At 38.4% G+C, this 12,763-nt stretch overlaps 1 protein-coding gene across 1 annotated transcript; it reads right to left on the reverse strand.

Moving 5' to 3' along the window:
* Positions 1–384: 384 nt before the first annotated feature.
* On the reverse strand, positions 385–10,496 carry PSMD3 (proteasome 26S subunit, non-ATPase 3). The gene is made up of 12 exons (XM_081931860.1): positions 10,188–10,496; positions 8,313–8,503; positions 7,673–7,810; positions 6,963–7,099; positions 6,671–6,861; positions 4,505–4,608; positions 4,292–4,406; positions 3,440–3,559; positions 3,065–3,168; positions 2,556–2,711; positions 1,712–1,762; positions 385–1,045 (listed from the first exon to the last, which is right to left on the reverse strand). The coding sequence occupies exons 1-12, from the start codon at positions 10,366–10,368 to the stop codon at positions 968–970; spliced, it is 1,566 nt and encodes a 521-aa protein (XP_081787986.1). The 5' UTR covers positions 10,369–10,496; the 3' UTR covers positions 385–967.
* Between the last annotated feature and the right edge of the window lie 2,267 nt (positions 10,497–12,763).

Here is a 12,763-nt window from a genome sequence, read left to right on the forward strand (position 1 = left end):
ATTATTATCTGCCACATGCTTATGATGTATTTCACTAAACGGGTAATCTGCCAGTCAGAATCCTCCTGCAAGAGATTAATTTGTCATTGAGTAAAATATATTGTAATAATTTTACAAGCCATGGTAGTCCAGTGGGTAGAATGCAGTACTGCAGGATAACTCACTGCTCACTCTAGTTTGATTCTGAACAGCTCAAGGTTGCCTCAGCCTTTCATCCTTTTGAGGCTGATAAAATGAGGACCCAGATTGTTGGGAGCAAAAAGCTGACTCTATAAACTGCTCAGAGATGGCTGTAAAGAACTATGAAGCATTATGTAAGTCTAAGTGCTATTGCTATTGAACCAATTACTCAAGGTAACAAAAATTAGAGAAAGGCAAGAAAAATTATCTAATTTCTATATTTATTTTTATTTTAAAAACCATGTTTTCTTTCACTAATTGGTGCTCAGACTGTAACACTTACGATTTCTTATCAAATAGGATGATATTTTTAGGCATTCCAATATCAATCAGGGAAAAAAATAGTTTGAATTCCTATATTGCCAGTGACTCCACAGTTAGATCTGAGTAAACATGAGTTCCATTTAAGAAGCATTTTATTTTCCTCAAACTTTTTATTTAAAAGTCCTAAACAAAATTTGACAAAGATCTGTCACTGAAATTACTTTGCCAGCTGGGGTAAAACTCCAGTAAAGACAACACTGGATTAGTCTGGCCCATTATAGGGAACATTTATGACTGAAAACCACAGTGATCTTTAGTTCAGAAGCAAGGACAAACCCTTTAATCTGGGGTCCTGGGTCTTCTTCCTGCAGCAGCTAGAGGATATATATATATATATTGTACCGCCCCCAACATGCAGAATATGGAAAGAAGGCAAGTTCTGGTTTTCAGACAATAAAGTTTTGCATTGGAAAACAAAATAAACAAAAAAGGTTGCAAACAAATATGCCATCCCTACAGAGCATCAAGGAAAACCATCATCATCATCCTCTGCCATTTCCTTGGCAAATTCTAGATCCTGCTGCTCACGCTCCCGGCGCTCCTGGAAAATAAAGGTCACGGTACGATTTAGTGTCATTTATTTGCTACACATCAAAACTGAATTTCAGTGCAAATTCTATCTATAAGCTTTTAACAAGGTCCATTAAAAGATGGTATTATTTCACCCCTTGTAAATTTACTCATATGGCTGACGTACTGCAGAGAGAGAAAACTGCACGAGAACTGCATTTCAAATATTTCTGAGATATTTGATCTGAATTGGTTGATACACACACACACACACACACACACTCCATCTCTCTCTCTCTCTCTCTCTCTCTCTCTCTCTTCTAGATAACTGTTTCTCAATTTTTGCCAACTGAGTCTTCAACTCCCCAAAATTGCCAGCCAGCCATGCAGGCTGGGAAATTCTGGGAGTTGGTCCACACACCTTAAAATGATCAAGGATGAGAAACATTGCTCTAGATGATATCAAAATTAAACATTAATTTAAAAAAACGTTTGAAATCTCACAACTCAAGTTTAAGATATTACAACAAACCATTCTGTATTTAAATTTCACACAATTTCAGCAATTTAATATTCGGTAATCTAATGTCGTTACACAAGATCAATAAGACCTAGTTCATTAAGACTGCCAGTCCTAATCTTATGCAAAACAATGCTCCGACTAAGGAGCTTTCTGTGTGATTAACAGGAAACCTACCTCTGCAGACTCCAAATCCTTGTTATAAGATTTGGGGGGGAATCTCATAGCCTAGAAATGGGAGAAAATGAAAAAGAGCAAACACCGATAAGTTAAAGGTAAATTTCAAAAAGAAAGCTCACAAGAAGATTCCACATATTTGTCTTCAATAGCAGAGGGAAAGGCACAAAAGAACAATTCAAAGGGGAAATGTTCTAGCTCTTCCACTTGAAACCAAATCCTACATGCACTATATTGCCAAAAGTATTTGCTCACCCATCCACATAATCAGAATCAGTTGTGAGCGAATACTTTTGGCAATATAGTGTATATTTTCTTATTTTGTCTTTAGTGACAGGAACTGAATTGTCTGCCATAATGTTTTCCCAGAATTGGAGAGTTCCCTGCCTTCTCCACTTGTGAAAATAATCCCTTAATATTACATAGGCCTTTAGAGATCTTAAACTACTTAAATATTGATGTTTGAGAAACTATTGATGATATTAACTGGAGAATCAAAGCTCCCTTCTTTTCAACTTTGTTCAGACATTATTACACAGTCAGAAGGCCCCTTGTGGAATTCTGATGCACATTTCATCTTTTATCTCATACAGCTTGCAGGAAGTTCCTCGATACTCTAAACTGCTTTTGCAGCAAAATGACCAAATTCTAGGCTTTGAAGTGTTTTTTAAATATCTTTGAGGTGTGAGGGCAATCGGCTTCTGAGAGACCGCCATCCCTGGTGCTCCAAAACCCCACCCACAAAGTATGTGAGAAAAATGTTTGCTTCTCCTTTAAGTGATGTCATCATTGGACGACTAGGAGGCTGAAGTGGTTCCTTAAACATTGACCATCCTTGCCTTACCTTAACAGACATATTGTGAATGTCCAGGCAGAAGGAAATACGTTGGTGGAAGGCAAGCTGAGGCTCCCGGGTGGAATAAATATCAGTCATCTCCTTTGACTGAACATATCCTTTCTCATGGTTGATGCTAGCTTCAATCACACCATCCCGAATAGCCTGGGAATCAAGGCACAACAATGGTTAGGTGGCCCTCCAATGGCAACTTAGAAGAGCAAGGCAAAGAAGTATCAGAGAAAGCTTTTCACAGCTTGTTTGGGAAAATAAGATTTATGTGATCTGCTAATGGAAAGGAAGGAATATTATTCAATTCTATGATATTAATGCCAAAAACATGTGATGCCAGGTATTAAAAACTAAAGCAATCAGCAGTGGATTTTGAACACTGTTTTGGAATTTTCCAAATAACCAAAGTCAATTTCTCTTATCACAAAGTTTGGCACCTAATGGATTTCAAGTGCAACCCAATTGCTTAGGATGTCTGGAAGATTGTAAATTATACAGTCCCTTACCTTGGCAACAATGAATTCAGCATCCTCTGGGCTATCTAATTGCAACTTCTGAGCTATATCAGCTAAGGAGATGCGTGAATATGAAAGGCTGATCATGCGAACACCTGCATTAAGAGGTAAAAGAAAACAGATGTTTCTCTCTATCTATCTCTGTTTCTCAGCACAAAGGTAAAAAAAGAAGAGCAAAGACAAGTAATTTTGATTTTTCTTTCTATTCATATAGGGGGCATTTATAAAAGCAGGAATTAGTTCATTTTTTTTCTCTTCAGAAAGAGAAAAATGAGAACATGTCATTAGGAGATGGTTTTTCTAGATAGCATTTTAAAGTCTATGTTACCACAGAAGGAAAATGACAAGGAATTAATGGTCTCCTACCTGTTTTAATCACATTGTGTCTTAGTCGGATGATGAGGGTGTATGTTCCATCTGTTTGGAACTTATCACTAAACTGATCGAGAACCTGGTTGAACTTAGCTAGATTTCCTGTTCGAACAGCTGTCAAAAGAATACAAAAGAGGATTAAGTTGAAGAGCTGTATGAAATATGTAAAGGATTTAGGCACCTGGATGTGTGTACACTTGTTCTTGAGGTTCCTTTAAAGTTTGCGATTTAGTACTTGACCTTTTATCTCAAGTTCACACACTGCATATAAGCAATGTAATGAAGAGTTATAACTATGAGAAACTTTGAGGGAATCATGAGATACTTTTGATTGTAGCAGACATAATCATGACATTGTTTTAAAAATCGCAGTTTCTTTGGCATACCTGGGCAATTTTTAGTCACTATCAGAGTAAAGCAAAGTATATATGCAACCAACACCTCATATACTTCATCTTTTTTCATATAATGTGTGTAGAATCGTTTACAGCAGCTGGAACAACACTTTCTCTATTTTGGACGCTACTCCAGTCTGCTGGTTTCCCATTGCCAGTAACAATGAAAAACAAGTAATCTTAAACTCCAGAAATCAGTACTATCAATACATTAGTCTAGGCAAATGTACTTCTTAAAACAATTGTGACTACATGAGGACTAGCATGAATTTCCGTGGTTCCCGAGGCATCTGAGCAAGTTTACCTGTACTTGCTGAGAATTCCTCCACAAGGGACTCAAGAGTTTTATATTTTTCTGCTTACACTCCAGTTTTTTAAAATGTACTCAACTAAAAGCCAAGAGCCACATCTTTTCCAAGAATTGTTAGGTATGACCCTCAATAATATTTACCCTGTGTCAAAAGAAAGTAGGGCATGAGAGATCTTTTCAGAGATGGCTGCCGGAACTGCAGTCTGTCTGGAATCTCCCCTAGTAGCAATTCCACCACAATCAACAACTTATGAACCTAAACCAGGGATACAATAATATATCAGTTGTTCAGTTAGTAGCCACAGAATGCATGCATCCCCAGGCCACAGCACCTCTGGAGGAATAAGCTCTCACTGTCTGTTTGAAGCCAACAGCTGTGTGCTGGGGTGCTTTCCGCAGCGCATTTGTCATAGTTCTCCGAGCTTCAGAGTATTCCAATTGGATGGCTTTGATACGGCCTGGAAAGGGAAAAAAAAAAAAGAGTGCTAAGAAAGATCAGGGCAAATGTTCACAATAAAGCTATTCTGAAATGTTAGATTTCCCCCCGCTTCCCTTTGTGATGTGAATTTGTGCTCTATTACTAAACTAGAAATAGAAATCAAGAATATTTCCTCAAGGAAAAATATTTAATCGAATGGGGGCTTTTCTGTAATAACCTAGGGAACATTTTAACACAGTAAATCCTGCTATTATCTATTCCCAGTATAGCTTCAGGCAAATGAGCAGCCACTGTGGTTATTACACATGTCAATAGCTGTACCTCTGAATTTTTGCACAAGATCAGGGTGAAATCATGCTGTCTCAAAGCGTCCCATTGGCTTGCAAACACTTTTCTGCACTGAGACTGGAAGCCATTGGGAGCTGTGATCATCTGCTTTTGCAGAGAATGGGTGCCTGAAGTCGTGTGAGATGATGGTGCCCAGAAGTTTCCAATTTTCCCACGAAAAGTATTTGCAAGCAGACAGGAGGTTTGAAGCAATATAATTTTGCTGCCCCAAAGCTTTCTGTCAGCATGCAAATGCTTTTCCATGCCAAGACTGAAAGTCTTTGGGGGAGATTCACCGAGGTTGCCTACCACTTCTGCAGTGGTGGACAGCCTCTGTGAATTAGAGAAGCCAAGCAGGGTGTGCTCGTCCTACTCTCCCTCTGCTCTCATCACTCTGCTTTGGAGCACTGGGAGCAGTCAATGAAACCATGGCAGAGAGGCTAGAGAGGAGACAGCTTGTTAGATCTTCGCAAGTTGAGTCTCCACAGGCCCCGTGTCTGTGGAGATCTGGTGTGGTAGAATGGGTGGGAGGAAGCAATTGTGGAGAGCATGAGTTATCTCAGTGGGTCGGTAGAGGTCAAGTGTGATCTTAAGCAGGTGACCTGTTCCATCAGTAGGCCCCGATGGCCTTCTCCGCCCTGAGATATCTCATGCGCACTTAATGACCTACGCATTCAATTACTGAATGAATGGGCAAAAACAGGGAATTTTCATGTTCATTTTATATGATTCACTCCAAAGAATCCTTGGGTTACGAATGCAATTGGCAGGTTCCATTACTTCGTAACTCGAGGATTACCTACAATTGCTTTTAATGTTTTAGTGACTGAGACCATGGTAGGTAGGTTGATATTTTATTTTAGGATGTATACTATAATTTATCTGTATTTTACATCACAAAATGGCAAGGAATCATGCCACCAGTTTTCTAGCCACTGTGTTCTGAATGTTTCATTTAAAAAAAGGCTTTAATGGCATCACATAATCCAGGGCTCAAGACCACCTTAACCTGACAACATGTCAAAGGCTTTCTCATGTTTTTGTTTAATACTCATCTGTTCAATCCAACAAATGAGCTGTATTTTCCATGAACAGACAAGCATCTCTGTGTAGTTCTACATAGCATAAATATTTACATTAGAATTTTTAGTTTTTCTCTGTTGCTTATTTTTATTATTACATTCAAGGTAAATTACCTCCTTGGAAAAGTGTTTCTTATAATTGAATGTCTTTAATAAAAATAAATTAATTTATAAGATATCATTATAGTAATTAGTCGAGAAACTACTGAGCAAATATACATATAGGCTTCACAAAACTTAAAAGAATTTGGAAAGTAAACACTCCAAAATAATTGCTCCCTTCCCAGTTATGGTACTCTTAAGCCCAATATTGCTTAAAAGAAATCCAAAAGTAATGTAGGCATCTGACAGTAACAGAAAAGTATGGCACTTATAATCTATTAAACATCATAAGAATTATAGCTTTTTAAATGTTTCTAATTTTTACCGTTAAAAAATAAGAGCGAGCATATATAGACGATTAAGGAGGGTATTCTATTCTTCAAGGGGAAGAGTATAGAAAATCTTAGTTTATATAATTTATTTTGCTTTTACTAATGATAAATTAATACATGTTAAGTCATTCTGTTTTGCTTTCTTGATCAAAAACAATAAATAAGCACATCCTTAATAACTATAATCAAGCAGAATATGGTATTTTTATATCAAAAAGGATCTGCTGTTTCCTCTTACCAGTATAGTAGAGATACCTGGCCCATTCATTATTGTTTGCCTGCTCAGGGAATACTGATTTGGAGACCAGCTTTTCTGCCTGATCATAAAGGTCATAATGAAGGTAGTTCCTGAGCAGCAAATTTAGCAGAGTAGCCTGCCCATCTGCATCATGCCGGAGTGTTGCTGTCCTTAAACGAGCATGAAGGAAACTTTAAAAGGAAAAGAAATGGAGAGAGATTATGTCACCAAGAAAGTGTAAAGGAGTGGTGGTGGGGAGATGATGGTAACATCCAGATGCTTCCAATTTTACCTCCTGACCACATCCAACTTATTCAGGAACTCATAGATACGAGCATGGTAATAATAACACTTGGCCACCACTAGATCAAGGGCACGGCGATTTTGAGGACTTATTTTTTGCATCAAATCATCTGAAACTTTCTGGGCCTGAAGAAAGAAAATAATGTGAAAAGCATGCAAGGCTCCAAAGAAAGTTTTATATAATATCATTAAGTATGGATCAACTCTATCAGATATGCAAAAGATTATTTTTTAAATCTTTCATAAGTCATTTTAGTAAAAATAAATAAATAATAATATATTCATTTGGACCTATGCACATATGCAAGCAAAATTCATTCACATTAGCTTTGGGGGAAAACAGTTTGCATGTTGAATGAAGAAGTGTGGTAAAACCCAACAAATAAGAAGAGGGGATGGGACTAGTATCAAAGACAATTCTGCAAAATTATTACTAGTTATTTGATTACAATCTGATCCAATTTTATGGGTTAAAATCTTCAAAAGATGCAATATCCTTGTAATGGATACATTTGCCTCTTGCAAATACATTCACTCTCTCCTATATATACCGCTAGCTGGGTATGTGTGGAAAGTATTAGATAACTCCTAATTTTCCTGTTTTAATTCCCTGCTCTTTCTTCCACCCTCTAAGTCTAATCTCTGGCAAGTCTTTGCTTTCAATTAGGTAACAACACATATGGAATGTCAGTCCAGTACCTCTTGGTAGCGTTTGCTATTCATCAAATAGATAACCAGGAGTAATTGAAGATATGTTTCTACTTCCGGCAAAAGAGGAGTGGAAGCTGCCTTCCCTGTACGGGGTCGGAACTGTAGGTCCACTTCTGTGTCCATAGGCTTTGGAGTGATAAGAAAAAAGAAAAAGCAAGAGAAGGAAGGGGGAAAAGAAAGAAAGAAAAATAGACATTTCACTTTCTTTCTCATAAAAGCCAATTTACCTATGGCTTAAGATCATCTTTCCAACTTCCATAATTCAACATTTAAATTATTCTTAAATGTTTCAGTGTGGTGGAATGTAATCTGGAGTAGCAGAAAGGAGGGGCTGCTCTTTTCCAAATGATAAAGAGACCGAGGAGTTTGAAATATCTGATGGGCACGATGAGAACAAAATGGGACCCTCCCTTGCATTTCAGAAAGTATTAGTTATTACAGGTAGTTTTTAAAATTCTGACAAGATTTTGTTTGTTGGTGAACAACAGTGAAGGAACTATTCAGAAGTAACTTCACATGTTGTTCTTGGTTCTTTGAGTCTGACAATCAGAGATAATACACTCCAATCCTCCTAAAATTCATTGGGAATACCCAGCCTATCTCCCACCTCAATTTCCTCTGAACTTGCCTCCTCCAGGAAGCTGATGAGGAAGTCCCGCACAGTACTGTTAGATGTAAAAAAGCCACTGATGGCTTTTTGGAGCACATTGGGGTTGAGGCGACGGGAAGTGGAGGGCAAAGCTCTGAGGGCACGCAGGACATAACGGGGTTCCTTCCCTAATACAGCTTTCTCAAGTTGTTTCACATGTTCTTTGATGTCTGCAATGGATAATAAACAAAGTAAGTTCAATAAAGATGACTTAACATTATAGCAGGAAATGCCCAGCACTGATTGCAGCAGGTTACTATTCATACAACAAAAATTTACATAACAATATTCTACTGTTTTATCATGTATTTTTGGGATTCTAAGCAATAATTCTGATGCCATTTTAAACTAATAGCAAACTTACTCAAATTCCTATCAAAACTGTTTATAATATGGAAAAATGTTTGCAGTGACTATGAATTACCGGTAAGTCATGATGGATACTGGTTTCTGGATTATAATACAGATTTCAGTATCTCCTAAACCAGTGTTTCTCAATCTCATTCTGGCAGTCCACACTTTTAAGATGTGTGGACTGCCAGAACTTCCCAACCAGCATGCTCTAAGGCTTTACACTGGCACTTCAGTATTGCTACAGGTTAATTTGAAGACTTTACCTCCATTGCTAGATGAAAAATAATAAAATACAAATGGGCAAAAGTCAACATTATTTTGAAGTGTGGGAGCTCCATGAGTTACCTGTGGATGATGAAAACTGAATGCTGGCACTATTGCTGATTAATTTGATATGGAACAATTTTTCAGGAATTGGACCTTAGCTGCATAATGTTTTTCCAGAAAAAATTACCTAATACCCATATTCTACTATTTTGGTATCAAAATAAAATATTTTCCATTTTTACAAAATTTTAATCATTACTATTTTAAAAAAATACAATTGCTTATGCTTTTTGCATTTTTATCACTTGTGGCTTATTTTGATTTTATTCTATATATATTTTTTAGATTCCACTTTGTGAACAATCTACTAAACTTTACTGTTCCAATAAGACAGTCATCTCCATTAAAATGTAATATGTTACTAAGCTGGTCAGTAACAAAGACTCCACCATCTACCACACCCTTTAAATAAAAATCTACTGAAAATATATCCAAGCTGGGCTCTGCCAGATTATTTTAGACCAGTATTTTTCAACAACCTTAGTACAGAATAAATTACACTGTAACACTAAGCAATTCAAACCTGTTTGTTTGCCAACACAAAACTTATGAGAAGTCAGAATTTTGAGCAAGACATCTTATAATTAGATTGCATTTTTATGTACTTTCTCTGTGAAGTTCATAACGTTTCAGCAGGTTTACACAAATATAAAAGCCACGCAAGAAAACAAATGCAGATTTTTATAGGCCAGATCTGGTAGCCTCAGAAAAACCCAATATCACTAGCTTTCAACTCGAGGAACTAAGTCAAGGTCTAAAAGCAGTAATGCATCCCGTTTCACCCCAAGCAATTATAGTGTATTAAGCAAGACATGAAGAATTATGGCTTATATTATCAGTACCTCACATCCTCCCTAAATTAGGCTCTTCTCCAAACGCTTCTGTAGCTTTAAAACTAAAGTAATTTACTTTTTTTGCCCCCACCCCCAGGAAACAATCCCACTCTATTAACTCCACTTTTCAAACCTCAATTCCACCCCCAAAACCCGATCAACTGCAGCCCCTGCAACTTTGGGCAGCACCCCCACCCCGGCCTACCCGCGATGGGAATAGGGACGGGGAGAGGGATATTCCAGGCGCCGCCCCTTTCCACTTCTCTGGCCTTTGCCGTTCCACCTCAGTCGCGTGCGATGCTACTCTGCCTCCTCCCCCCCCCCCAACCGTCTTCCCCACCTTCGAGCGTGACGGCATCGAGCTCGCGCTGCGATTTCTCCGCCGAAGCAGATTCGGTCGGAGGCGCCTCCTCCGGCATCTCCACATCAGCTGCGGGAGGGGGCGGTTGTGGGGGCTCGGCGGGGGGCAGCTTGGCCTTTTCGGATCCGGCGCGGCGTCTCGACCCGCCTTCCTGCTTCATGGCTCCGACTTCGACGCACCGGCGGCGACCGTGACAGAGCAACAATCGCGGGGCGCGGCGCAGGGCACGTCGGGAAAGCAGAAACAAGTTCGAGCAGCCGATTGCCGAGGGGCGGGCCGACGAAAGAACGCGGATGGATTTGCCTTCCCAGCATCCTCTGGGAAGGAGATCCGTTGTTTCAAAAAAGGAAGGGAGATTGATGTTTCCGCTCATTTCCGCTCTCTTGGCGAAGCGGGTGGGTGTTTGCCCTAAGGCATGAAGTGAGGGAGGGCGGGCAGGGGCGATAGCGCTTTTATTTGTTTTATTTTAATTTTTTTTATTTCTTCAAGGATGTATTAAATAACATATAAATATAAACATGATTTTGAATATATGAAATGGATACGAATAAAAAGGAACATTAGGGCAGGGATGGTTGGTACACTTATGCACGCCCCTTAGAGACCTCTTAGGAATAGGGTGAGGTCAACAGTAGACAGTCTAATGTTAAAGTTTTGGGGGTTTGGGGAAGAAACCACAGAGCCAATAGTGCATTCCAGGCATTGACCACTCTGTTGCTGGAGTCGTATTTTCTGCAATCGAGTTTGGATGGTTTACCTTAAGTTTGTATCTATTGTGTGCTCCTGTATTGTGGTTGAAGCTGAAGTAGTCATTGACAGGTAGGACGTTGTATCAGACAATTTTATGTACTATGCTTAAATCAGACCATAGGTGGTGTAGTTCTAAATTGTCTAAGCCCAAAATTTAAATAAGTAGATCAGTAGATCTATTTTGTTCTTGTGAGATCTCATTAGCAGTGCCTCTCAATCTTGGCAACTTGAAGATTTTTTTATTTTATTCTTATGCCTTATAAGAAGCTCGGCATTTCTACTATTCCTTCCTCTTTCCTCCACAACGACAGCCTTGTGAGGGGAGAAAGATACTGGGGGGGGGGGGTGTGTGGCATAAAGTCACCCAAGCTTGAGGTGCAGTCTCCTGGTTTCTAGCCCAGTGCCTTAGCCTTCTAGAGTCTAGACCTAAGACCTACAGACTTCAACTTGGAGTTGAAATCCACACAACTTAAAAGTTGCCAGAGTCGAGAAACACATTCCCTTATGGAAAATTCTTAAAAGCCCCCAATGCAATCTTGCCATTGCTCAGCCCCTGACATCTCCACTTTCTAATGGGATATAAAACAGAATTGCTGGTAGGGGATTGAAATCCATCATACCTAACAGTTTTAGGCTTATTGCAATCTTTTAAGTGCTTTTGAGGATACTATCATTTTTGTGTCAAAATAAGATGCATTTTATCCGGATTGCAGGGAGGAGCATTTTAAGCTAAGTGATTGAAGCTTTATTCATTGATTCATGAAGAAATGACTACAGTGATTAAAATCTTTCTTGTATAGTTCTTCAGAATAACAGAGTTAGAAGGGATCTTGGAGGTCTTCTAGTCCAACCCCTTGCTCAGGAAACCCCCAGCTCAAGAAACCCTACACCATTTCAGACAAATGGTTATCCAATCTCTTCTTAAAAATTTACAGTGTTGGAGCATTCACAATTTCTGGAGGCAAGTTCTCTACTGATTAATTGTTCTGTCAGGAAATTTCTCCTTAGTTCTAGGTTACTTCTGTCAATTAGTTTCCATCCATTGTTTTGTATCCTGCCTTCAGGTGCTTTGGAGAATAGCTTGACTCTTCTTTGTGGCAGCCCCTGACATATCCAAACATTGCTATCATGTCACCCGTTGTCCTTATTTTCATTAAATGATTATGCTATTCTTCATTTAATCTTGTTTGAGTTTTAGTAATTCTATGGACCGAGTTTCTACACATCTGCTGATCTTGCACTACTTTTTTGAATTGTTATGACTACACTAGCTGGTTTTAAATATATAATTCTAGAATTCTTAAAATAAATTTAGTAAATTAAGGAATTTATAGATTCACTTGTTCCCAAAAAGCAAAGAATTTTATGCCAAAGATTTGTTGTAATGTTTGAGATATAGCCCATTAACAACTTCTTCAATCCTGCATACTGTATTTTTTTTCTTTGTGACCTGTAGTCTCTGCAAAACCAATTTGTCAATATTTTAAAACATTTTTATTGGAAATAAAATAACTCAGAAAAATATCCACGGATTATACTTAAAATTAATCAGATTGATACTTGACCAAAACTATAACTATTATTTATACTAAAAAGTTAATAAAAATGATAATACCATAAATTTTGGGGGTGTGCATATTCCTTAATTCTTATGTATTAGTTTTCCCCTCATCTTGTTGCTATGAAACTGGGTGAAACAATGCAACAGTTTTTGAACCAAGATGTCTCAAATGGGAAAGTGTCAAAAATCTGGGATTTATGATTCTTGGGGGTATGAAAGTTGTAGCTGTTTCAGTGGTACTGGC

Source organism: Natrix helvetica, assembly GCF_964273705.1.
Source record: "Natrix helvetica genome assembly, chromosome: Z".
Taxonomy (NCBI): Eukaryota; Metazoa; Chordata; class Lepidosauria; order Squamata; family Natricidae; genus Natrix; species Natrix helvetica.